Source organism: Pyxicephalus adspersus, chromosome 2 (genome assembly GCF_032062135.1).
Source record: "Pyxicephalus adspersus chromosome 2, UCB_Pads_2.0, whole genome shotgun sequence".
Lineage (NCBI taxonomy): Eukaryota > Metazoa > Chordata > Amphibia > Anura > Pyxicephalidae > Pyxicephalus > Pyxicephalus adspersus.
The window spans coordinates 15,614,604-15,641,711 of record NC_092859.1 but is presented as its reverse complement, the minus strand read 5'-3'; the positions used below and the strand labels follow the sequence as shown (position 1 = coordinate 15,641,711).

Below are 27,108 nucleotides of genomic sequence, written 5' to 3'. Positions count from 1 at the left end.
AAGCCTTGACAACTAGAAGAGAAAATCTCTTATGAAGAGAAATAAAATAGTTGTGTTGTTAAAACATACAATTCAACACTAGGAGGAAGATCAGAGCTGCAACTCGTCATGCCAGAGAATAAAAGTCTAAAAGAAATTTTGTAACATCATCTAAAGCGGCTCTTCGGGCAACCACCCAACCCAAGGAAACTTTAAAAATTTGATGAAATATATATAATTACCATCATCACAAAAACTATACATGCTATAGGAAACTATACGCAGATTTGAAATCAGCAAAAAAATACTAAACAAAAAAACAACATAAAATTAGCACTGATGAAAATGGCCAGTTGCCTTCTGTAATCAAGGAGCTGTAACCCCTCATGCCAGCCGATAAAACTCTGAAAAAATATTTAACAGCCTTCAAAGCAGGTCCTCGTACAATCCCCGAACCTCAGAACCCGATTACCAATAGGAAACTTCATTCAGTCTACAGAAACACAACAAGGGAACAAAACCTTTGCAAACTGTGCAGCCACATCAGCCTATTCAAAAATGTACACAAAAGGAACCTTCAGTTATCCCCGATCATGTAAATAAACCTCCAGCAATGTGGTGTACTTTATTCAATAAAACAAATGTAATCAGCAATACTGCACTGGAGAAACAGAACAGAAATTACAGACCATCTGAATGTGAAATTCGTCAAGTTTTATAATTAGGACCAATTAGGCTACAAAAACATGTACAAAAATGATTCTGGGCAAAAATCTTTGGGCAAAAAGCTGTTTACAAACGTGAGAATATTGCCACTTTAATCCAAGTTTCAAAATCTCTCCATCTTCTTTACCTTGTTAGGTCACATTTTCTAGCGGTGACCTTTCAGTTTAGGTCATGTGACAACTTACCTGCACTGAAGCCCGGATAGCTCAGTCGGTAGAGCATCAGACTTTTAATCTGAGGGTCCAGGGTTCAAGTCCCTGTTTGGGCGGCAGGTGCTTTTTATACAAAATGTTCCATTATCCACAGCCAGGCTACTAGATTACCCCACATGTATTCTGACCCAGAAGAAAGCAAGAAAAATCTCAGATTACTAGTAAAATAATTCCATATGAAAGGCTCCAACAATCAAGTTATCAACACAAGCTTTTACAACCACAAGTATTACACCAGCTAGTAAAGTAAAGATAAAGAGCTGCTACACATAACGCCAAAGGATAAAACTCTGACTAAGCTGGTCTTCAAGCAACTAACCAACCTCAGAACCAGATTAATAAGTAGGAAACTTCACTTGGCCTACAGAAATGCAAACTATGGAATAAAAGCCTATTGTTCATAAAAGAAAAACACAGTAAACAATAAAAAGTTGTCATGCTTTTTTGTTATGATGCCTCAGCCCTTTTTGAAATATGGGAGAGAGGGAGTTATGGAACACCTGGCCTCCAAGCTGTTTTTCTCTGCTAGCTTTTAATGGGTGGTTTGTGTATAATATGTTTACCTTGCAGTTTCATTATTCCAATTAGTTTCTAGTTTATACACCGGCCTGCATGTATTACAATTGCATTGAGATCCTCATCACCTGCAAAACCCTCTAAGAGTATACCAATTATCTCCCACAGTCTGCTGAATCTCTGTTCATAACAGAACATATATCGGTAAAGTTGAGTGTTTTTGCCTCTTGAAGAAACAGAGACTTCTTGCTAAAGATGGAGTTCACAGTGACACATGTGTTCAGACAATGAAATGTGGCTATTGTTCACATTTCTTCAGAAAAGATGGTGGTGTTTATACAGTAAAGTATACAGTATACAGTTAAGTAAAGTAATTAAAGGTTGGTTTGAGACCCTTTAGGAATCCTGAGTGAAACAATTTATGGCCCTGATATACTGGGAATATCTCCACACCTCCCCAGGTGACCATTCCCTTTGTTCTTAATAAACACTTTAGACAAAGAAAAGAAACTCAAACACTTGTACAGGATGCTCACCCCCCACAATGCAGTCAGATTTCCTGATATAGTTCTCATTGATGCTTCTGCTACAAAATGGAGGCTACAAATAAGATTAAGTCTATGATAAAGTCATTTTCATTCTCAAGTGTCAAACTACATTTGAACATTTGGTAAAACAATGGTCAGTTGGTCACAAGCCTGAACCCAGAGATCCCTCCGGGGCAATGTGGAAAACGAAAGGTGTAGATGAAAAAGTTTTTTGTTGGTATGAGGCAAAAGCCTTTTGTGCAGCATATTTTATGATTCCTTCTTATAGAAAATCATGAAGTCCACATCAATATTTACTACATTTAGAGCATGACATGTACTCTGACTACAGCATATCTGCATTCTATGATGATTCTGATTACTACATTACTGGCGCTGAGAATCCCAGAGCACTTTGCATAAATTATTTCTCCTGCTTTAAACCCACTATTCTCTGCTTCTCATCTATTCCACCAAAAAGGAAAAAGTTGGAAAACTGTCAAATCCTCTCAAGCTTCCAACCCATGCAGTCTCTTGTCAACAATTGACTCCCTCCTACAACCCACACCTGCACCCGATACAGCTACTTTCTCTGCACAAGACATTGCCAGCTACTTCAGAGATAAAATTGGCCACTTCAACCATATCCACCTGTAAATCATCACTAACCCCCCTCAGCCATGTTACTGTGGATGAAATCTCCTCTCATCATCTCCATCTACTACCTGTCCGCTTGACCAAATTCCCTCTGATCTACTCCATGCCTATTCCTCCACCCTGGCTCCCGCACTAACCAAATCATTCAACCTCTCCCTTTCCACAGGTATATACCCATGCGCTTTCAAACATGCCATTATTCCCCTTATCCTGAGAAAACCCTCACTAGACCCCTCCCTACCTTCTAGTTACTGGCCTATCTCCCTTCTCCTATATCCATATTTCCAAACTTCTTGAGCACCTTGTTTATAAAATACTCACCAGTTCTCTCCTTGACCCTCTCCAGTCTTGCTTTTGAGCTGCCCATTCCACTGAAACAGCAACATTCCTTACTAAAGTGGCCAGTGACCTCACCAGTGCTAAATCTCAGGAAAAATGTTCTCTCTTCCTTCTCATTGAACTTTCCTCTGCTTTTAACACTGTGGATCACCCCCTTCTAATACAATGTTGTATGACAATCAGATTGCACTGTAACGGGAACACTTGATTCTATTTTTAGCTACCCCGAGCCTAGTTCGGGGTAAACGCTTTCAGCATTTTTTTACCCCAAACTAGGCTCAGGGTAACCACCCAGGAGGTTAAACCCTCCCTACTACTTCTTTGTCTTTTTAGGTCACATATTAAATAGGTGGAGTTTAGCCTCAAATCATGTGACCACAAAACCTTACTGAAGCCCGGATAGCTCAGTCGGTAGAGCATCAGACTTTTAATCTGAGGGTCCAGGGTTCAAGTCCCTGTTCGGGCGACGGATTTTTAAACTTTTGACACCAGATGATCCATTATACACAGCCAGGCTACTAGATACCACCACACATCTGACCCAGATGAAAGAAAAAAAACCTCAAGAGTATCAGGAAATCCTTCCATTTTAAAAGGATCCAAAACGAAAGCCCTCAACAAAAGTCTTGCCAACCAGAACAGAAAATCTGTTATACTAAAATAAGAAAAAGAAACACCAGATGTGTACTTACAACGTACAAGCCAACACTAGAAGACATAAGAAAGATAATCAAAGATCTGCAACCCATCATACCAAAAAATGAACTCTGAAAGAAATTTTCTAACATCTCCTAAAGCTGGGCTTCATGTAACCACCCAACCTCATCATCAATCAACTCAAACGTGTTACACAAAAGGAACCTACAATACTACCGATCATATAGCTGAACCCTCCAGGACTGATAATAGGAATTTAGTTTCACACATGTGATAAGGAACTGAATTAACCAGAAATGCTTGGAATCAATATCAGATAATTCATGAATACAGATATATGTGTTCTACCCAGGAAGAGTCTTTTCTGAGAACAACAAGAAATGAGAACAACAGCAGCAACTATACAATCTATTACAAAGTCTGCATCAGTGAAGGGATGCATTTTCTTTGCAACCAACAAGGACCCTTCATAGGAGGCATGAGTGCGATGCTCAGCAGCCTCCGAAGATTTGGAGGCCTGCTCCTTGAAGAGGGACGACTGTTGATTGACTGTTGATCCAACCGTGACTGCAAGCAAGCAGCCTCAGTTGTATCTCTGGACACCTGCACACTCTCCCAATGCAGGCTCAGACCTATGACGGGGGAGTGGGCTGGTTCTGGCATCATGACGTCACTAAAGGGGAAGTTTCTTCCCCTTTGAGTGACACCTGGCTCCCCGCTCATGCGTGTTCCGGAGCCAGTAAATTTAGTGGTCTGTCAGTCCGAAAAGGTTGGCGACCACTGCTTTAGAGCACTCACTCAGTTTTTTACCTGGTGGTTCTGCTGTTTTTACTGCTGCCTCCATTTTCCTCTCACTACATCATATCCAGCAAAAATTAAACCAACAAAGGTATTTTTCAAGGATAACCTCCTTAAAACCTTCTGCTTCTTTTAGGACATCTATTTTTTCAAGTAGACCCTTCCAAAGCCTTCTGCTTTTGCTATGTGACCTAACCATTGCTTTAGAAAGACCCCTTCAAGGCCTTCTGCTATGAGAATGAACTCAATTTTTTAGGAAGACTCTTTACCGAGAATTTTTGCCTCCTCTATTAATCCACTGTTCTAAACAAAAATTTATTTTTGTATTTTAATTAGATTCATTTTCTGCTACTATCAAAAGAATCAGGAAACTGGAACATGTATATAAAACTTTTATGTGGCTCTCCCATATGGTCTAGCGGTTAGGATTCCTGGTTTTCACCCAGGCGGCCCGGGTTCGACTCCCGGTATGGGAAGATGTTGTTTTTCTATTATTCTCCAAGACAGCTCGAGACCTGCTAATATGTCCCTAGTATGAGATATGTGTTGCATAACAAAAGTTAAAAAAAAAAAAAAAAAGAATGCGCCCAAACAGGGACTTGAACCCTCAGATTAAAAGTCTGATGCTCTACCGACTGAGCTATCCGGGCTTCAGTGAAATGACATGAAATGATACTAAAATATAGGCTAGGAGGACAAAGAAGAATCAATATGAAGATGGAGTAGTTTCTAGATCAGCGTTTTTCAACCAGGCCTATCTGTCCTAGCTGGTACCTTCAATATCATGGTTGTGGCCCCTCTGTCGAGGCTTGCACCTCTGTTTAGTCTGGTCTGTCTGACCCGGCAATGACCCCTTCCATCTTGGCTGGGCCACCTCCTTCCATTTTTGCTTAACTTTCCATCCAAGACAGTAGATATGAATGGCTCAGAAAGGTGGGACTACCTTCCATTGCATAGGTTACTAACTCTGACTATATCCTGTTTGTTGTTGATAATATCTGCAGTTGTATAATCTACATTTCTAAGAACACCATCTGAAAGTCCAGAGCAAATTACCTTGTTGGTCCCCCATTAATAAATACTTGTGCAGGAGGTGACAAAGTCCATTACTGCTTTAGGCAAAATTGAGAGTGGGTTGACAAGACAGTAAAGGATTAGGATCTCAGCTTCCCCCAAGTAATAATAAACAGGTTTGGGTAAATACCACCAGGGGATCTAACTGACCAATGTGCTATAGTTCCCCAAGTATCTAATCATGGAAGATCAATCATTGTCTCTATTTAGCAATCAATTAAAAGTTTAAAAATTTCCATCTGTTACAGAGAAGGATGCTTGTAATCTGCTTGGGTTATCTGTATATCCAGATTATATATATATATATATATATATATATATATATATATATATATATATATATATATTTAAATTTATATATTTAGTTTTATTTTATTTTTTTCAATTCCAACATCTCTTTTGCCTGTCTGCTTACGATTTTAAGTTTGCTTTTATGTAGGATACACATGGCCTGTCTCTTCTGCAATAAAACACCTGATTAGATTTAGGTTAGATTAGGGATTGTTGTCATTGAGGCGACTGAACCCTGCTCATCATTTACAATCCACAGTTGTAGCTGAGTCTGCTTTGTTTGGAGGTCCTGCTATAACCAAGCCCCTAATTTCATTAATGCAGTCGATGACAATTTAGGCTGGTAACTTAATCCCTTTAAAATATATCTTCCAAGTTTAAAGCTGACAACATGGTTACAACATTTGTTTTCAATAAATAGATGATCAAAAATAACCATTGTTGTTCCCATTGTTTAACTAGGGTGTCTTCTACTTTTTGGAGTTGTTTAAAAATCAGATTATGTTTTAGGTCACATCCATTTATCTGTCATAAAAATTCACTTTCAGATCTCCCATATGGTCTAGCGGTTAGGATTCCTGGTTTTCACCCAGGCGGCCCGGGTTTGACTCCCGGTATGGGAAGAAAAGATTTTATATTCTTCTCTAATTCTTAATTGTGAATGTGTAAAGTGTAAAATATGCTAAATTCGCAAAGTGTTAATACCATTGTAGGACATTTTCAATCACAAAACATTTAATTGCTCTCAACCAGAAATAATTATCACAAAACTTTAATCTTTACATTTAATTGATCTCAACTGGAAATAACTATAACTTTAAAAAAAGAAATACAACTACTTATGTTGGTGTGTAACCTTTGGAAAGTGAACCTAATGATTGTGCAGTTTCTGCCTTTAAATTGCCCATTTATCACACTGCTGGCAAGGAGGATCCACAACACTCTATAAATTGTATATGCCTGGCCCTTGCATTCAATACTTTACATACTACCGCCCCCTACACTACATGTCAGATATTACATATTCCTGACTCCTGAACTTTGGATGCTGTATTATACAGTACATATTCATGGCCAAAGTTCATTGTCTCAACAATTGCTGATTGCCAAGTACTCCCCAACTATTTCAGCAAAACTATTAGATTTAAAGTGTTACTTTTATATTTTGCATGCAGAAATTCAAAAGTAGAATAAAAAAAGTTAAATGGTTTCTATGTATCTAATGGAACCTGTAAGTACTGTATAGATTCTATAGGAGACTGTCTATTGTGGACATTCTACAAAGGTGGTGCTGTCCTCTTTTGTATCTCTGTGCACTCCCCCCAACTTTGTGTTCTCCATTTTACCTTATTCCAACCCAAAGCCCCCACCCCAACTCTCATTTTCCTTGCATCAACTCAATATCTCTGTGCAGATAGATCTCTTGCTCAGTCCCTCACTGTCCAAAGACATGCAAAGCAGCATACGGGTGAACCTTTTCACCCACACCTGAGGGCTCATGATGATTGTTTTTAACACCTTGTTTGCTATTCAAACACAAATGCATGTAGTATGCAAACAAAGCCTTTAATATGTAAAGTTGTTTTGAACCAATTTATCATGCTTTTCAAGCACAGCCATACTGATAGATGATGTAAGATTCCATTGCTGTCCTGGTTCTATAATATACAGCTTGTCTGGTTGATGTTCTGATCCCCTGAATTTTTACATTCTCATTCATTGCGTGTCAGTAAAAATGTGACTGGGGCAGCCCCTTTTAACTTTAGATCAACTTTAGATTCTAAGTGGATTTACCAGTCTGACTGATAGTGATTTACCTTCCCAGATTTTCCTGATTCAGCTAAAATTTTATCCTAACCTCCATAGCTTTCTAATTCTGTCCGTATTTCCATGCAAAAAGTGTTACAGTTTTTTTGCATGGAAATTTAACTCACTGAAATATCCAATATTTAAAAAATGTAATAATAAACTTTAAAAAACACAAAAATCTGTTAATAAAAAAATCGTGAAACATGTAATGTAACTGTACAGTAGCATGTATAATATAAATATATATATATATATATATATATAATATATGAAGATTTCTTTGTATTGGACTCAATACAGCTATTTTATATTGAATCCAATACGAAATTATTTGAATTTCCTGCCAATCCTCCTGTTCGCACCGATGCATGTACCAACATCACCGGGAAACCCCAGAGATCGTTTCTGCGACTAAAGGACATGTCCACAGAACCTGCGGGGACCAGCAGGACGACGGGGGACGCCGACGAAGCAAGGTAAGTGGGTTTTTATAAGTTTTAGGGGACCCTAAGTGTGACTCTCCATGCTTTTTGCATGGTAAAGCTACCTCGAGTCACACTCAGGAATACCGCTAGGGGGTTAATCTCCTCAAATCTTTGGTGTCTGCTCCTAACTCCTTTCTGCCTGGAGCAAAACACTACAAACTATCCCCAAAAAATATCCTTTAATACTAACCCTCTGGGTACATTCTTATCCTTTCAAGTGGAACAATTTAATAAATTGGATTTTTTGACAGAACGATGGTAACCCTACTAACAATGCCCACATCCCCAGCAAGAGGATGCAGTGTTTAGTTCCTAATTAAAGAAGAACTAAATTTATATTTTAAAAAATGTGTGCAGACAGGTTCATTGTTGTTCATTGCAGTGTGTTCTGCAATACAATAAACTTACCTACCTAATCACAATCTTTTCTTTAATGAACATGGATGTGCATGTGCTTCTCAGTGTACAATGCTGGGGGTCCCGGTTTAATCCCTGGCTGCCAGGAGTGAATGAACTGGAGTGGAGAGCAGGGGTGTAGTCGTAAAAAAAGAACACGGTAATAGATATAGCTATCAGTGGCTAAAGCGCAGGGAGAGCCTATACGGGGGTCCCGAAAAAGTGAGGGCACGGAGTGCCAGCCCCACTACACCCCTGGTGGGGAGTGGGTGTGTGGCATTTAAATCATTCCCATATGACCAATCAAGATATCCAAAGATCCAGAACCCAGAAGAAGACTGGTTGAAAATGACAGCGCATACAATGCATTGTGGCCAGGTGAGTTACAAAACTGAGATCAGACAAATAACTATTTTATTGAAGGGACTACATCTCTTCTGCAATAAACAATCTGCCTATGCACAATTTTTCTAATAATTAGTTCTAGTATGATTAGTCCCTAAACAATGCTTTTGTCTTTAGTATGCTATCCTAGAATTATATATAGAATATGTATTATATCCTAGAATTGGAGGTCTAGTATTCAGCAGCACTCTCCATCTGGTCATTATGCTTCAGTCAAATAATTTCCTCTTCAATTTCACCTAAAGTTGGGGTAAAACATCACGTTTTATGAAAAAAAAGGTAAAAAGTCTGTCGCCCGAACAGGGACTTGAACCCTGGACCCTCAGATTAAAAGTCTGATGCTCTACCGACTGAGCTATCCGGGCTTCAGTGAAACTTTGTCATCACATGACTAGTACCTAAACTCCACCTCTTTACCAAATATGAGCTCATTGGGCTGGTCAAGGGAATCAGCATGTAGACAGAGCAAATCTGTACTTGTTTGAGAGAAGTTTATAACACTTTAACACTGTAGTTTAGGAATATCAGGAAGTTCATGCTGGAGTTAGGTGTAACAATAAACTTTCCACTGAAACATAAAATGTGCCTTTAATAATATGTTCTAGTTATTAGAAAATCTTTGTTTTCCCTATAAAATGGATGCATGCTACCTGTAATTGACACACTTCTTCATACTTTATGTCCAGGAGTGCACATATTCCACAATTATAACCGGTCTATATATCCCAGCCTGCTGTAATTATTATGTTGAATATGCACATGTAAAGGGGTTGTTTTGGACTACTTTTGTCTGTAAATTGCACATGTGCGGTGTAAAGGTCAACAAATGCACACAAGGGGTACTTTCAGATTATTTTACTGCTTTGTACTACACATGCGCAGCAGCTGATGTTTCAAATTTATTTTGGCTCTATACATCACATGACCATGCTGAGGTTTTCTTGTTTTTATCAAGCAGCTGTAGGCCCTGAGCCTAGAACACATATAGCAGTGGCCAACGTCAGGCTCATTAGTATCCTCCAGGATATCTATTGGGAGCTAATATTTAGTTTGAGCCTTACTTTGAAGAAAAGCTTGAAGGTTGGAAGTTATGTGGAAATCTCACAACCATATTGGATAGAGGAGGTCAAAGCCATTGTGGAAATGTAACAACCAGGATGGAGAGATTAAAGCCAGGGCAATTCTTTTTTTGTTAAAAAGTCTGTCGCCCGAACAGGGACTTGAACCCTGGACCCTCAGATTAAAAGTCTGATGCTCTACCGACTGAGCTATCCGGGCTTCAGTGAAAGCTTATTGTCACCTGATTCACACCTAAGTGTACCTTCCACCTGCAAACAATGAGCTAATTGTGTAAATAGAAGAAATGAACAAGTAGACAGACCAAAAATATACTTGCTTAAAGCAGCACTAAACTAAAAATAAAACAATTACTTACCTTAATGGCTCTGATCTTTTCCACTGTCTGGCGCTGCGTCGTCCTGGAATTCTTCTTCATCCCGGCATCGAGGAAACACAGGGCACCACCATTTTCTGTCTTCTCTTCCGTCTTTTTCTTCGGTCTTCTTTCTACGTCACCCAATTTCACACTGCGATGTAGTCACTGTTAAGGGGGAAAAAGAGCCGATCTCACTGCGCATGTGTGAGATTGGCATCTCTTTACCCTTGGTGGAAAAATGCCCCTTCTGCGCATGCCCGAGATTAGGGCATGCACAGAAGAAGCAGCCAGAGCCACCTGGGATGCGTGACGTAGCTACCCCAGGAGGCTCTGCGCTCCCATTAAGTCTTGATATCCTTTTTTGGAGTGTGTGACACCTAAAAAAACAAATAAAAACAACATTTTTACTTTATTTAGAAGGGTTATCTACCTTTCTATGCAAAGTAAAAATGTTGAGTTTAGGTACACTTTAAGAGCTGTTTTTTAATAAATATGCTGTCCATATACTTGTATGACCAGGTAAATGGTTGATTATCCTCCACATATAGATTGCTTACCTCCTTACACCATTCAACCAGCCTGATGCAACATTAATTGAATATAAACATTTCTGAATAAAGTTTAATTGATATATTAATCAAACATTGATCAGAAAATACTATTCTTTACTTGATGTCCCCCTCATCCGAGTGGCGGGGGGTGTCATTAGTAGGCCAAAGAATACAAATTTCTGATCAATTTTTGACTGATGAATGCCCTATTTTCTAAAAGATTTGCATTATATTTTATGGTAATAAATGGTAATATTTTATATTAAAAATATGTTAACCACCTGAGCGTTACACTGATTTCTAGATTTCTGTTCCAAAAGCGTCACAGGTTTTCATGAAATTTTTTTTTTTAAATTGTAGACCTGTAACTTACAGAAATATGTCCGAATAGGGTTCTAGTAGATATCATGAATATAAAATAGAAAAGAAAGCCAGCTGGCTTTCTCCTCTAAGCCGGCCGGCTTTTTCTTTTAAGGAGAGGGACACCCGACGCTGGAGGACGACGCTGGAACATGGACCCGCCGCTGGAACACGGAACCGACGCTGGATTAGCTCAGTGGGACCAGGTAAGTGGGGATTTTAGTGTAGGCGAAAAAATACGGGGTTGTCCAAAAGAGCAAAAATATTTAGTGCGAGAAATTACGGGCTTAGCGGTTAGGGGGTTAATAATAACATTGAATATTTTAGAAATGTCAATCAGTGTATGGTCAGCATACCAACCTTGGATACAGAGAACCAATTAAGAAATCATTTTATTATTATTAATAACGTCCCTGGTGCTTGTATAAAAATGGGCATGGGACGCCCAGTTGCATGCTGCGTCCCATGCCCACACGGCACCTCGTGTCAAAGTTCACACGCCGGGGCCACAGATGCCAGGCACTGTGCCAGAGTCCCGATCCTGCTGCCAGTAGTATGTTGCTGCTTCAGGTATGGAATCTCAGTGGGATGCTACATTAGAATGTCTCCAGACTCAGGGACATCGGCCTCCACCTCAGCACAGTCCATGGCTCCATTCCCCTGACATAGACAGGCCAAGATAGATCAGGTACACTGACCTCAGAAAAAGCTGCTAGGAACCAAAAAGCAATCACTCCCAAAATGTCCAACAAGAGAAAAGTTGATGCAGAAGGGAGACAATTTATTGAAAGATGGGAAAGTCAATATATGTTCATGCTTCACGAAGACAAGCAAGTTCTTATTTTCAAAACATGAATAATGCACAAGGATGGGGTGTGATATGGAGTCTCAGGGTGAGGAAGTATCTATACTTCTACTAACACTATGTATCCTAAGAAAAAAGTTCTGCTCGCGTCTGTGTTTTAGATTCCAGCTCCTTATGTGATTTGTGTTTGACACACCTGCCCTAGACCATATGGGAGAACTGATGGAAGGTAATAAGGATCACATTGCCAGTGTAATACATGCAGGCCAGTGTATAAAATGGAAAATAATTGAAAATAATGAAACTGCAAGATAAATGTAATATACATAAACCACCCATTAAAAGCTAGCAGAGAAAAACAGCTTAGAGGCCAGGTGTTCCACAACTCCCTCTCTCCCATATTTCAAAAAGGGCCGAGGCATCATTTTTCACCTTTTTATCCTTTCCTGTGTTTTATCTTTTTGAACATTTAACAAAGCTTTTATTCCGCAGTTTGCATTTCTGTAGTCCGAGTTCAATTTCCTACTCATTAATCTGGTTCTGAGATCGGTTAGTTGCCTGAAAACCAGATGGCATGATGGGTTGAAACTCATTATCTTTTCTATCCTAACTAGTATATTTCTTCTAGTTGTCAAGACTTGTGTTATTAACTTGATTGTTGGATCTTTTTATATGGAAAAATATTACTAGTACTCTGAGATGTTTATTACTTTCTTCTGGGTCAGAATACATGTGGTGTACGAGGGGGTGCGGAGAAGTTCTTGGCTTTGCCCCCTTCCAGATGAAATAGAAAAATGAGTGTGGGGGCATATGACAGCTTAATATCTTAGTATGTAACTGTGCAAATATCAGGTCTTTGCGATGCTTAAAACTGTTTTTTCTTTTAGTGAGAAGCTGTGATGGCAGAGGCATAAGCAAGTTTCACGTTATTGGAGTTAGGGGCCGCCATGATGTTTGTGTTTCTCCAGGGAAAGGAAGGACACTTCTCCCCAGTGTTTGTGACATCTCATTGTGAATGTCCTTTGCTGACTTTCCCTGGAGAAACAAAAACTTCATGACGGCTCGTAACTATAACGATGTGAAATTTACTTGTGCCTCTTCCATCACAGCTTCTCACTAAAAGAAAAAAACAGTTTTAAGTATTGTAAAGTCCTGATATTCGCACAGTTACATACTAAGATATTAGGCTGTCATATGACCCCACACACATATTTCTCCTTCATCTGGAAGGGGGCAAAGCCGAGAACTTCTCCGCACCCCCATCGTACACCTCCTCGTGATCTAGTAACCTGGCTATGTATAATGGATCATTTGGTATAAAAAAAGGAGCCACCCGAACAGGGACTTGAACCCTGGACCCTCAGATTAAAAGTCTGATGCTCTACCGACTGAGCTATCCGGGCTTCAGTGAAAGCATGTAGTCACATGATTCATACCTAAACTCAGTATCACCTTGCCAAATCAGGGATAATTGGGTAAAACCAATTGGGGAAACCAGATCACGGGAAGGAGACCTATCTTGTACTTGATTTTGCTCGTATCAGAAGCATTCAGACCAGCGTCAAGATCTCACTAGGCCTAGCGTCACTAGAGGCAGACATTTTTGTAGCAGTCATTGTGGCCAGTCGAGTTTTAGACATTATATTAGGTGCCTTAAAGCCTTTTACCACTTTTCTTTCCAGATGGGCAGCTATGTAGCAGTCATTGTGGCCAGGCGAGTTTTAGACATTATATTAGGTGCCTTAGAGCCTTTTACCACTTTTCTTTCCAGATGGGCAGTTATGTTGACCCTTAAGAAGAGTCAGGTGGTTGACATGTAAAATTGACAGAGCTGAATAACTAAAAACTTAGGTTTGTGATAAAGCTTTGAAAGTTGTGTGTTCTTGAATTTTTTTTTCATGTCTGAAGTCAGCTTGAAGAGGACAGCAAAAGATCTTCTTCCCATACCGGGAGTCGAACCCGGGCCGCCTGGGTGAAAACCAGGAATCCTAACCGCTAGACCATATGGGAGAACTGAAAGACAGGGATAAGGATCATGATGCCATTGTAATACATGCAGTTTATCAAATAGAAATGAATTAAAAATAATGAAATTGCAAGATAAACGTTTGATTCTCCTCACTTAATGACCAAATTCCATACCTGTGTCCTAGTCGTTAAGTGAATTTGTAGTTTCCTGTCTTTCCATCCTTCAGCATAATGGGTTGTAGCTTTTCTAGTGTTATGCTGTATGTTGTAGTCAGGCTATTTCTTTTGTTTGTTTGGATAATAAGAATTATTCTCTTCTGGTTTTTAGGGCATAATTTATATTTGATGTAATGGCCATATTTTTGAATCCTTCCTTATGTAAGCATTCTGCTTAGAGTACATTACTTTCTCCTAGCTAGAACAAGGTAGTCTGGTTATGTATGATGGGCTTCCTTGAAAAAAAAAAAAAACAGCATCCGCCCGAACAGGGACTTGAACCCTGGACCCTCAGATTAAAAGTCTGATGCTCTACCGACTGAGCTATCCGGGCTTCAGTGAAGTGATCAGGTCACATGACTGGAGTCAAATCTCCATCTTTTTAAAGTGGAACTAAACTAAAAACATTACAATTGTCTTTAAGCACCTGGGCGGTTAGCCCGAGCCTGGTTCGGGGTAAGAAAACTTGCTACAATCGTTTACCCCGAACCAGGTTCGGGGTAGCTAAAATTAGAAACACGCGTTAAAGTGCAATCATACATACAATGTTGTATGACAATCGGATTACAACTGAAAAAAAACACTTACCTTGTCCCCCCAGCTCCCCTGGAGACGTCTTCTCTCTTCAGTGTTCACCCAGCGTGTAGGGTGACGATCTCCAGGGTTTCCCAGTGACGTCGCTGCAGGCGGGAGGCAGGGCGGGAAATTTAAATCACTTTGTATTAAACTCAATGCAAAAAAGCTGTATTGAGTCCAATACAAAGAAATATTTACATAATATATATATATTTGTATTATATATATATTATATAAGCTACTGTACAGTTACATTACATTATACACTATTTCTTTTTTTTTTTAAAAGATTTTTTTTTTATAATGTTTTATAAAAAGTTTTTTTAAAGTTTATTATTAAATTTATTAAATTTTGGACATATTTTGGTGAGTTATGTAAGAATTATAGCCTACAATCTAAAATAAATTTCCATGCAATAAATGTAACGCTTTTTGCATGGAAGTACGCAAAGAATTACAACACCCGGTGTTCGCATACGCGTCCCTCGGTGATTCCTGATGATGTCAGTGCATACGCCCGTCGACGGGGGGGCGTAGCGGGAAATTCAAATATTTTGTATTGGATACAATACAATCCAAAATAATACAAAATATATTTATGTGGCTTTGTCTAAAGGTATGTGACGTTGGACTCTGTTTTAAAATTTACCACACTAGGGAGGTGTTTTAGAAAAATATATTACTATACAGTATACCGAATTGTGGCATTTTCAGAATCTTTGATTTATTTATGTATTCTTGTTTAAGCTGATTTTTGTGTTTTTTATTTAATTTTATTATTAAAGTTATTTATTTTATTTTTTTTACATGATTGTGCGTTTCAAACTTTATTATTTTCAGGATATCTACTAGACCCTTGTTCGGACATATTTCTGTAAGTTACAGGTCTACAATTTAAAAAAAAAAAAATCGACATCTCTTTCTCTTAATAGAAAAAATGCCCCTTCTGCGCATGTCCGAAATTAGGGCATTAGGGACATTCAGTCTTGATCGCCTTGGCAATCACAGAAGACTGCTGGGTGAAATGAGCTATTGAGCTCTGTTTGGGGGGTACATGGACTGCGGAGCTGTGGAGTCACTCCTAGGGGTGGGGGGCATATGGGTTGCAGAGGGGGTGCTGAGCAATTAAGTAACTGCTGGGGAAGGGGGTTGAACTGATCCACTGTTAAGACAGGGTAGTGAGGAAAGTGGTTAGGGAAGGGCTTGGACAACTCTGTATCTTTTGTAAATTTGTGCATGAATTATTTTAAATACCTGCAGTTACTGAGGTTAGTGTGAACCCATTCCAAGCTCATTTACTGCTTGTAACAATGTTTAGGCATTGAAAGGTTTAATTTTAATCTGAACCACCTTCATTGCCACAAATTCAGATATACCAAGAGTTTAAAAAAATGCTAAAGTCAAAGCAGGTCTAAGCAATAACAATAACAGGACTAATCATTTACTAAATCATGTTAGTAAATTGACATTTCTGCTCCAACATTTCTTGCCATCATTAGCAGAAGACCTCCTGCAACTGTTTAGAATTGTGGAACATATGTTGTGCCATTAGTGCCATTGGGTGCCATTTAGAAAAAGGAAATATCTGGAAAAATTTTTTCTAAAAATGGGTCAATTTAAATCAGAAACTAAAAAAAAATTCCTAGCTAAAATATATACATTTTAACGTTTACATTTTTTTTAACAAAAGCCATTGCATCTTCTGTGAAGATGGCTCCTAAGATGTGGAAAGAAAAAACTTTTCCAGAGATTCTCTCACATATCTGTCTCTTCCTGAGTACCTGCAACTTCCTATGTTTATGAGGACAATAGTGGGTGATAATAGTGGGAGTTCAGAAAAAGTCTTTTTTTTTTAAGCAATTAAAAATGTACATTCCCTGACCGGGAATCGAACCCGGGCCGCGGCGGTGAGAGCGCCGAATCCTAACCACTAGACCACCAGGGACTGTTGTGCTGCTTGTAATAAGCCAGCGTTGCCTAACCTATAGGAGAGACCTATTAGCATAAATTTTTGTGAAGGACTTTAATTGAAACAAATAGAAACTGGAAAAGATACAACATAAAAATGGCAGTCATACAATAAAACACGAGACAAGGCTCTGTATACGCTGACCCAGGTTTAACTATACAACAGCATGTGAAATATATATAGCAACTCCAATTATATCTTTAGATTCTATCGCAATGAAAGAAGTTCTACAAGGTAACACACTGTACAATCTTTTCATTAGGATCTTCTGATAAAATGTAAGTATACCAACCAAATGAATAAAACACGAGAATACTGCATACTACAAAATAGCTGTATTGAGTCCAATACAAAGAAATCCTTATATAATATATATATATATATATATATATATATATATAATACATGCTACTGTACAGTTATATTACATTTCACTATTTTTTAATTTTTGTTTTACCAGAATTTGTGTTTTTTTATTTAAAGTTTATTAATAAATTTATTTATTGGACATTTTTCAGTGAGGTATGCCTAAGAATTTTTGCCTACAATGTAAAATAAAATTTGCTCGTATCACAAGCAATCAGACCTGGGTCAAGATCTCACTAGGCCTGACGTCGCTGGAGGAAGCCATTTTTGTGGCTGTCATTGTAGCCAGTTGAGTTTTAGACATTATATTAGGTGCCTAAGAGCCTTTTACTACCTTTCTTTCCAGACAGAGCAGTTACAGTTAGGTCCATTTTCTACAGTTAGGTCTTTTTTCTAATTTTGATTCTGTACATTACCACAATTATTTTAAATGAACAACTCAGATTCAGTTGAACTGCAGACTTTCAGCTCTAATTCAGTGGGTTGAACAAAATGATTGCACAAAAATGTGAGGAACTTTTTTTTTATACAATCACTTCATTTCAGGGGTTCATAAGCAATAGGACAAATTAAAAAGCTGAAAATAAAATGTTCACTTCTAATACTTGGATGAAAACCCTTTGCTGGCAATGACAGCCTGTAGTCTTGAACTCATGGACATCACCAGATGCTGGGTTTCCTCCTTTTTAATGCTCTGCCAGGCCTTTACTGCAGCGGCTTTCAGTTACTGTTTGTTTGTGGGCCTTTCTGTCCAAAGTTTAGTCTTCAACAAGTGAAATGCGTGCTCATTTGGGTTCAGATCAGGTGACTGACTTGGCCATTCAAGAATATTCCACTTCTTTGCTTTAATAAACTCCTGGGTTGCTTTGGCTGTATGTTTTGGGTCATTGTCCATCTGTATTATGAAACGCCTCCCAATCAATTTGTCTTCATTTATCTGGATTTGAGCAGTATGTCTCTGAACACCTCAGAATTCATTCGGCTGCTTCTGTCCTGTGTCACATCATGGATAAACACTAGTGTCCCAGTGCCATGGCAGCCATGTACGCCCAAGCCATCACACTGCCTCGGCCATGTTTTACAGATGATGCATGCCTTCTCCATACGTTTTTCTTGCCATCATTCTGGTAAAGGTTGATCTTGGTTTCATCTGTCCAAAGACTGTTTTTCCAGAACTGTGCTGGCTTTTTGAGCAAAGTCCAATCTAGCCTTTCTATTATTGAGGCTTATGAGTGGCTTGTACCTTGCAGTGCACCCTCTGTATTTACTTTCATGCAGTCTTCTCTTTATGGTAGACTTGGATATCGATACGCCTACTTCCTGGAGAGTGTTGTTCACTTGGTTGGCTGTTGTGAAGGGGTTTCTCTTCACCATGGAAATGATTCTGCAATTATCCACCACTGTTGTTTTCCGTGGATGTCCAGGTCTTTTGGCATTGATGAGTTCACCAGTGCTTTGTTTCTTTCTCATGATGTATCAAATCAACTCCAGGCCTTTTATCTGCTTAATTGATAATGACATAACAAAGAAATTGCCCACACCAGCCCATGAAATAGCCTTTGAGTCAATTGTCCAATTACTTTTGAGCCCCTGAAATGAAGTGATTGTATATAAAATGGTTTTAGTTCCTCACATTTTTATGCAATCTTTTTGTCCAACCATCTGAATTAAAGCTGAAAGTCTGCAGTTCAACTGCATCTGAGTTGTTTCATTTAAAATTAATTGTGGTAATATACAGAACCAAAATTAGAAAAAAGCTGTCTCTGTCCAATTATTTATGGACCTAACTGTATGTTGACCCTTGAGAAGAGTCAGGTGGTTGACATGTAAAATTAACAGAGCTGCATAACTAAAAACTTAGGTTGGTGTTAAAGCTTTGAAAATTGTGTTCTTGAATTTTGTTTTTTTTTTTCATGCAGCTCGTGTCTGAAGTCAGCTTGAAGAGGAAAGTAAAAGAACTTCTTCCCATACCGGGAGTCGAACCCGGGCCGCCTGGGTGAAAACCAAGAATCCTAACCGCTAGACCATATGGGAGAACTGGAAGATATGGAGGTCTTGCACTCTCATGTAGAGTTATTTCCTGAACATCTCAGCATGATGAAGAGTTTTTCCTAGCTCAGCATGACAACATGTATAATACCACTTTGGCCCAAATTGGATTTGGCCTGTCTCTGCCTTCTATACCTTGATCCAGACCTTGATCCTAAACAGACCATCCTAACAGCTGATGCGTCTTTTAAACCTGCCATTGCACAGGTTTCAGTCTCCGGATCCCTTGAAGTTTGGGCAGAGTATTCATTTAGCAGACTCGCCAAGGTCAGTAAATCCAACAGCAATTAAACACCTAAGCATGTTGGCTGGTTTCCTAAAGTAAGCATCCATTGATATAGTCAGATATGTGGCCAAAATTATGGCTTTGCCATTTACCTGCAACAAGCCTTTAGACTCCAGCCATAAGCGGCAGACCCTATCTCCAAGCAAGGTTGGTGTGGAATTTCATATGAGGGGCAGAGCCCCTGCAGTGATAAACTGGATTAGACTGTTGCCAAAGGTACCAGTGGGAAGCAAGGATTCATTTTCCAGGGCAGATCCCTAATGATACATGAAAGGGTCAATTTTAGGAAACCTGGTCTTGGAAGAAAAGGATGCATGTGAAGACCCTTTTGTCATAGGGGGTAATTATCCCGTATCTAAGGAATAAGGTTTCATGGGTGGTTCTTCCCATTCATTTCAGGAAACATGAAGTTATCAGTCATAGATATGACTCAATGCCCCTGATTCATCAAGCAGAATCGGATGATCGCTCGCGCATTCGTATTCGCGATCTGAAATCGTACGCCGTCGCGCTATTCAGCAACTGAAAAAGCTCGCGGCCGGAGCCGCGCATCTCCGACAGCTTTACACTGGCGAGCTTGCATTAAAAGTCACTAATTGATAAACTACCCAAACTGGCATTACAGACCAGGCACAAAAACATTGCAGCAACAGATGAAACTGACAATAATGAGGATTACAAATTCACATCAATGCATAACATCCAAGCACTTGATGACACGCGCTCTGGACTCCGTCCATGTTTAGAACTCTGTGGGACCTTCTTTTTGGACTTACCATCCTTTTTCCTGATCCTGATTCCTGGATCAAGCTTGGGTACTGCCACAAAGCTCATTGAGATCCAGCAGTTGCTCATAATATGCATGTTATCCATAGGGCCATCATGGTTCCCTAATACCATAGGCTTTACCAAGCACTATTAGATCATTGTTTAAACAAATACAACATACTCTGGAACTCCATTAGGTGTAGCACTTGGGTTCATTACAATGAAGGTCAAGGTTCAGAGGTCTTATCGTTCACTGGTTACTGGTCACTACTGGTCACTCAACACCTTCATTTGTTCAATCCATATGCAAATTGCAGTGTAGTAATCCCCCAGGGAGCTAGATCACTGGAAGGAGACCTATTTTGTACTCAATTTTGCTTGCATCAGACACATTTGGACCAGGGTCAAGATCTCACTAGGCCTACTGTTGCTGAAGGCAGTCCTTTCAATGGTTGTCATTGTGGCCAGAGGAGTTTTAGAGATCTGGGTGCCGAAGAGCCTTCTACCACTTTCTTTCTAGACTGGGCAGTTATAATGCTCATGCTTGGCCTCAGCCCAGAGGTTTCATCTAAACAGGAGACTGTGCTCCACACATTCTTCTAGTTGATGGTCAATGGACCAGCAAACTTTACATCAGCAGTACACTTCAAGAATACCTGAATGCCTTGGCACCTACTGTATATGTCATGTATATGTAAACCAGGAGTGTCAAACTCTAGCCCCCAATGTCCTTTTTTTGGCCCCCAAAGGAGTCCTAAATATGAATTGCAGCTGTCCCACCTCTGCATTCAAATAGCGCCGCTACTACAATACCTGGCATCACTTGCGTCTATAGACCAGCGGCCTCTCTGCCTATGCGTGGCCCCACATTGGACTGTTTTATAGATGCAAGTAATGCCGGGAATTTTAGTAGCGGCGCTACTGAAGAGGGAACTTTAATGAAGAGGGAATTTTAGCAACGGGTCACTCATAAGATTTAGACTCGCATTGGCCGTGTCTGGCATTTCCCACACTCCCCTCAGCTGTACTTTTCCTTGCTTCTCCAAGGCTTGGACTTGAATGGTTGCATTTTCATAGAAGAATATTGTTTTTATTATTGTTAGCCTGTGAAAAAAGGTTACCAATGAAATTTAACTACAAATAGAGAAAGAGGCATAAGATTTTTTCTTAAATAAAATATTAAATAAATTCTTAGGCCTCTTTTTCTATTATAGGCTTGTTTCAGATTGAATGTGAAGCAAAACCTCTTTGTTTCCATATGAAAAGGTTTTATATCTAATGAGAAAGATAAACTTCCTCAATTTTTTCAATAAATTTCAAGGTTGGCCCGGGACTTTGTCTAAGTTTTTAATTTTGGCCCACTGTGCATTTGAGTTTGACACCCCTGGTCTAAACCATCTGTATTGGTAATCGGGCAAACAGTTAAAAATCCTTTTACGGACACAGGTCATTCATAACATGTCCTCTTCCTGTGCAGCTATTGAAGTTTCATTAGACACCTTCTGTAAGGTGACAACCTTGTCTCCTGCTCACACATGAAGTCATTACTCCAATAAACTGGCAGCCTTAATGGCTGTTAGTTTTGGTAAAAAAAGATCTGTCTATTGGTTTCTTTGTGAGCTTTAAGTATTTTTAAATATCCCTCCCTGGGTGTGCTACTTATTTCCTATCATGTGTTGGAGATGGTCAGGAAAATGAATTACCGACCGTAATTTTCCTTTCCTGATAAACTCCAAAAATACCCACCCTTATATTTTGAGAAGGGCTGGTTACAGAACACTAGGTATGTGAACTGCCTTGAATTTAGTTAGTTACACCCTGAGAGTGGGAGTGGAAAGGGATTTACCCATTGTGTGCTCACATGGCGTTTATCAGGAAAGGAAAATTATGCTATATAAGTAATACATTTTCCTTTTTACTTCCATTATAGTTCATAAGTTCTGCCTGCATTCAATCCAATAAAAAAATCTCTTTATCCAAGTAAGAATGTTGATTACCTGAGATCATAGACTCATAGAAGCAAGAAGGCCTTGGAGCAGTCTTTCTTAAAAATTAGCTCATTCTTAGAAATAGAATGCCTCGGAGGAGGTTCTTCTAAACCATAGAAGAGAAAAGGCATTGGAGATTTTACTGAAGTGAGAGGAAAATCAAGGAAGCATTTTGGGATGAGTCAGGTGGTTGGCATATGTAGAATAGACAGCTGCAATAACTGAAAACTTAGGTTGGTGTTAAAGCTTTGAAAATTGTGTGTTCTTGAAGTTTTTTTTCATGTAGCACTTGTCTGTAGTTAGCTTGAAGAGGAAAGTAAACTAAAGCTACGTACACACTTCCAATTATTATCGTTGGTAAACGAACGTCGAACGATCCTGCACGATATCTGCGAACGATCGTAAAGCACCGATCCTGTACATACAGATAACGACACGATCGTTCGCAGATATTGTACACACGATAGATGCGATCGTTTGAACGATACAGGAAGTGACGTGCACCACAGGAAGTGAGCGAACGTTCGTTCACCGCGCATGCTCAGACCATGGACGATTAATGAACGACCGTACACACACTATAGATGGTCAGCGATCGTCGTCCAATCCGATCCGCCGGTCCGGTCGTTCATTTCCAACGACTATCCTCGTTCCTCGGCGTCGTTGGTTACTTTTTTTACAAACGATTTTTGCCCAATCGATCGTTCGTCGTTCGTTCGTCGTTCATTTCCAACGATAAAAATTGGAAGTGTGTACGCAGCTTAACTCCTTCCAATATAAGGAGTCAAAACCGGGCCGCCTGGGTGAAAACCAGGAATCCTAACCGCTAGACCATATGGGATAAGTATTAAGGGGGATTCTTTTTACACTCTCATGTAAAGTACTTTTCTGAACATCTTGGCATGGTGAGTGAAAAGCAAGAAGAATGGTTTCACCAGGACATTTAGTCAATAGAATCTTGCCACCAATACTTATGGACTAAGAGTATGATAACCAACTACTGCTGGATGCTTCACTGAGACAGTTCAGGCTCAGTGTACACAAGAAAATCATCAAAAGAACTGCAAAGTTTTTGAGGACACACTGGTAGTTGACTGAACCTTCTCGTATGGCTGTCACTTTGTGTCGATTTAAATGAATATATTGAAACATTTACCTAAGTGGTGCTTTAGTTAAAATTACAAGCATGCACCCTGAAAACCAACATTACTGATAACTCAAAAAGTTGGCTTGACCCGAAACTGATCTGAAATCAGAGTGATAATCTGATTTATAAAAGTGTGTCCTGGTCTCCAATGATTACAAAAAATGTTTCTTTTTTATTTTCTAGTAATGAATGGTAATATGTCACCTGCTGTCTGGAATTGGTTAGGGTACTTTACTACGGTATAGTAACACACTTGCAATGAAAGCACAGCCCTTCATGTGCAATGACCACTCAACAAACTACTCAAAGAAACAAGAGGGTGATTTCACACAGCCCGGCTAGCTCAGTCGGTAGAGCATGAGACTCTTAATCTCAGGGTCGTGGGTTCGAGCCCCACGTTGGGCGAATGTTTTCCTCACAAGTGTTTTAACTGTTTGAAAAACTCCATACTGTGCAGTGACTTAAAAGTTATGATTAGGGGCAATCATATGATCATTAGACTGGATGCTTTGGGTACCACTCTAAACATTATGTGACGGCACATATGCGGAGTAAAAGTATTTGGGGTACGCAGGGGCAAGATTATAGGGGATGCCTCCAACTGCCTTTAGACCTGAACAGTAATTACTGAGCTATACATAATGAAGGCAGACTTTTAAATATTTCATTTCCCAGGTAGGTTCACATGGATTGTCAGAATTATCAGGTCATGGATAGCAATATGCAGAAACTTCTAGCAACCAGACTGCCGTTTAGAAAAATGATGACTGGACGCTAAAACACATTGAAACGCATAGTATAGCCAGCGCTGTGCCATACGCTTAAAGAGGAACTGATAACTTAAAAAGTAGAAAAAACTAAAAACGGCAAAAAAAAAATACACTTACCTTTAATCCCGCAGTGCACTCCGATCCATCCAGGGGTGCCTTACATCTGGTCCCAACATTTGTCCCGGGGCCAGCGCTTCAGGAACCGCCATCTTCGCCTCTTCTTCCAGGTTCTTCATCCTACGTCACCCGACCCAGGTACAAGACGGGGTGACATATGATGAAAAAAAATTGCCCATCTCAGTGCGCATGTGTGAGATCGTCAAATTTTTTTTCCCATGAAAAGGCTCCTTCTGCGCATGCCTGAGATGCAGCAAGAGCCTCTTTGGGATGCCTGACGTAGGTATCCCGGGAGGCTCTAGGCTCCCATTCATTCTCAATTGCCTAGGCAGTCAAGAATTAGGGGGTGGTGCTGAACCCTTTTTTATTTAAAAAAAGGGTGTTGCAGTTAAAAACAAAAAACACCATAATTTTTACTTTACATAAAGGAGTTGTCTACCCTTTTATGTAAAGTGAAAATTGAGTTTAGGTACACTTTAATGCCTCTCTCACCTGAAGCTGAACTGGGTAGGCCCATCAAACAAATATATATATATATATATATATATATATATATATATATATATATAATATGCATAGAATTGATATAACTTCCTATATCCTACTCTACTGACCCCAAAATCTTATTGTGAGTGCTACAATTTTCAATTAGTGGTCTAATAACTTATAAAAGATTAAAAAAATTAAAAATGCACCAGATGTACTTTAAAATGTATTCCAAAATTGCACACGCAATTTTTTTGAAGGATAATGTTTTTTTTATTATTGACCTAAAATGCAAAAAGTGCTAAATAATTATTTGTCTCCATGCAAGCTGCCAAAAGAAAATAATTGCACACAGTTGTATTGAAAATGAACATAGGCAATCAAAAAAGTAAATCAAATCTCAACAATTTAGATACATTTTTATGTGTACATTGTCACACCTATCCACATAGTAGACACCTGCATGCTGATCATGTTGTCCTTTTGTAAAGAAGTAAATGTTCAATGTATAAATGAAGGCCAATGTCGTTTTAGCGGTGCTTGTTAAAAAATTAGCACGCATGGCTTCTTTAGACCTCTGCAGTTTGCTAGTCAGCAGTATAAGAAATATTGCCCGTCCCTGGGTGGGCTTGAACCACCAACCTTTCGGTTAACAGCCGAACGCGCTAACCGATTGCGCCACAGAGACAGCTGTAAGATGAAATACAGTTATGATCTACATGAGTGATCTATCAGCAGTGTTAGACTTCCTGCTCTGTTCCCCAGGCTTCATAGATGCAATAAACTCACGTTTATAAAGGACTACAACCAAAATAGACTAAAACAATATGAATTAATCATTACAAATCCTCATCATCAGTAGTCACACTGAATTCCACAAAAAGTTGAGCAGAATTGCAACAGCAAATATAAAAACTCATCAGGGCACAATAACAAAGCATTTCAGGTAAATTAAACTGCAGGTCCTGCTAATGGAAATGTGGAAGAAAAAAATACAGAAATAAAAAGCAGCAGGCTAACATTAAATTGGCATTGTATGTACAAGAAGCATTGTATACGTAGATTTCCAGGGTGAGAGTATGAAGCAGAGTGGCGCAGCGGAAGCGTGCTGGGCCCATAACCCAGAGGTCGATGGATCGAAACCATCCTCTGCTAACTTTTTTTTTTATTTGTATTTTTCACTTAATCGTTCATGATCATAAAGGATATTTGCATAAAACAGATCGATTCAGTTTTTTACACTATACAGCAGTATTACCACAACAAAGACATGCATGACCAGAGCAGAATCTGTGAATGTTCTTTACACCAGTTTTGCAGCATATATATTATAAGGTGCTTAAAAAATATTTTTTAAGTGAATAATTTTTCAGCTGAACCGTGTTTATAATAAAGGAAATACATATATTATAGATGGATTCAAATGTGTACTTTTACACTATTCCTCAATATTGCCATAATGCAGACATGCATAGCATTGCAGCATCTGTGACTGTTCTGTACACCAGTATGTACTATATATAATATTTTAAATATTAATATTTTTCTTGCCTTCAATCTACTGAAGCCAGAAGCACTCTTTATGAGTATTTGCTTTTCTTCCCTCTTGTATTAAAATTCATTTATAGTTACATGTTCAGTTTAGTATACAGTAATGTTTTTAAATAGGATTGTAAAGCTAATGAGATGATTTGTGGTAATATTCTATTCACTTTTAATTGGTCTCAAAGCTTCCCAAAAAAATTAATCTGCACAGTTTAGACAACAAGGCCCAGCGCAAAGTCTTCAGCATTCACCACAGGGTGCGTGCAAACTTGTATAGTAACACAACGCAGGGTTTTTCAGCAATTTGTTGTGGGTCACTGTAAGGGAAACATTCTTCCCACTGGCCATTAATGTAAGAGGCATTTATCCTACTCACCACCATGCTAATAATAACATTTAAATTGGACACCAAATGAACAATGATGGTCAGATCAGTGAACAGTTAACCAATAGCAGGCCAGAAATTTGTGGGGTTTTCTATCGGATGTCAATTTTTGATTGGAACAAACCGGATGAGATGGTAAGTACTGATCATAAGTCATGGTACCAAAGCATAGCTGATCCCAATCCCCTATGTGTCCTGTGCTTCACCCTTTCCCCATCCCATGGTCAGAAGGGGGGAATGTTGTACACATATGTGCCATGGTTTTAGACTTCGGATTGGCCAATTACTGATCAGTAAAATGATTGGTAAACCAAGTGTAGACTCTAAAAAAACAAAAACCTTTCTCAGTTTTAGTAGATGCATTTGTTGCAGCTCAACCATTCTAGGATAGAATGAATTTCTGGAGGAATGTACTTCCCCCAGAGTAAGGGTGTCAATGATTTAGATTGT

The 27,108-nt window shown here is 39.1% G+C and overlaps 1 protein-coding gene and 15 non-coding genes across 16 annotated transcripts in view; 6 read left to right on the top strand and 10 right to left on the bottom strand.

The window, feature by feature from the left end:
- Nucleotides 1–10,366, bottom strand: part of LOC140322324 (C-type lectin domain family 10 member A-like) — a 36,377-nt gene extending 26,011 nt beyond the window's left edge. Inside the window, exon 1 of the mRNA XM_072398903.1 lies at nucleotides 10,307–10,366. Coding sequence (XP_072255004.1) covers nucleotides 10,307–10,366 — 60 coding nt within the window. The remainder of the gene's footprint in view (nucleotides 1–10,306) is intronic.
- On the top strand, nucleotides 901–973 carry TRNAK-UUU (transfer RNA lysine (anticodon UUU)). The gene has a single exon. It is a non-coding gene; the product is annotated as a tRNA-Lys (tRNA).
- On the top strand, nucleotides 3,350–3,422 carry TRNAK-UUU (transfer RNA lysine (anticodon UUU)). Its single transcript has one exon. It is a non-coding gene; the product is annotated as a tRNA-Lys (tRNA).
- Nucleotides 4,816–4,887, top strand: TRNAE-UUC (transfer RNA glutamic acid (anticodon UUC)). The gene has a single exon. It is a non-coding gene; the product is annotated as a tRNA-Glu (tRNA).
- On the bottom strand, nucleotides 4,996–5,061 carry TRNAK-UUU (transfer RNA lysine (anticodon UUU)). The gene has a single exon. It is a non-coding gene; the product is annotated as a tRNA-Lys (tRNA).
- On the top strand, nucleotides 6,328–6,399 carry TRNAE-UUC (transfer RNA glutamic acid (anticodon UUC)). The gene has a single exon. It is a non-coding gene; the product is annotated as a tRNA-Glu (tRNA).
- On the bottom strand, nucleotides 9,164–9,236 carry TRNAK-UUU (transfer RNA lysine (anticodon UUU)). The gene has a single exon. It is a non-coding gene; the product is annotated as a tRNA-Lys (tRNA).
- Nucleotides 10,077–10,149, bottom strand: TRNAK-UUU (transfer RNA lysine (anticodon UUU)). The gene has a single exon. It is a non-coding gene; the product is annotated as a tRNA-Lys (tRNA).
- A 2,986-nt stretch (nucleotides 10,367–13,352) lies between the features above and the next one.
- TRNAK-UUU (transfer RNA lysine (anticodon UUU)) lies at nucleotides 13,353–13,425 on the bottom strand. The gene has a single exon. It is a non-coding gene; the product is annotated as a tRNA-Lys (tRNA).
- Nucleotides 13,426–13,960: 535 nt separating this feature from the next.
- TRNAE-UUC (transfer RNA glutamic acid (anticodon UUC)) lies at nucleotides 13,961–14,032 on the bottom strand. The gene has a single exon. It is a non-coding gene; the product is annotated as a tRNA-Glu (tRNA).
- Nucleotides 14,033–14,467: 435 nt separating this feature from the next.
- On the bottom strand, nucleotides 14,468–14,540 carry TRNAK-UUU (transfer RNA lysine (anticodon UUU)). Its single transcript has one exon. It is a non-coding gene; the product is annotated as a tRNA-Lys (tRNA).
- A 2,115-nt stretch (nucleotides 14,541–16,655) lies between these two features.
- Nucleotides 16,656–16,727, bottom strand: TRNAE-CUC (transfer RNA glutamic acid (anticodon CUC)). Its single transcript has one exon. It is a non-coding gene; the product is annotated as a tRNA-Glu (tRNA).
- A 2,352-nt stretch (nucleotides 16,728–19,079) lies between these two features.
- TRNAE-UUC (transfer RNA glutamic acid (anticodon UUC)) lies at nucleotides 19,080–19,151 on the bottom strand. The gene has a single exon. It is a non-coding gene; the product is annotated as a tRNA-Glu (tRNA).
- A 4,536-nt stretch (nucleotides 19,152–23,687) lies between these two features.
- Nucleotides 23,688–23,760, top strand: TRNAK-CUU (transfer RNA lysine (anticodon CUU)). Its single transcript has one exon. It is a non-coding gene; the product is annotated as a tRNA-Lys (tRNA).
- A 1,582-nt stretch (nucleotides 23,761–25,342) lies between these two features.
- Nucleotides 25,343–25,416, bottom strand: TRNAN-GUU (transfer RNA asparagine (anticodon GUU)). The gene has a single exon. It is a non-coding gene; the product is annotated as a tRNA-Asn (tRNA).
- Nucleotides 25,417–25,811: 395 nt separating this feature from the next.
- Nucleotides 25,812–25,883, top strand: TRNAM-CAU (transfer RNA methionine (anticodon CAU)). The gene has a single exon. It is a non-coding gene; the product is annotated as a tRNA-Met (tRNA).
- Nucleotides 25,884–27,108: the final 1,225 nt, after the last annotated feature.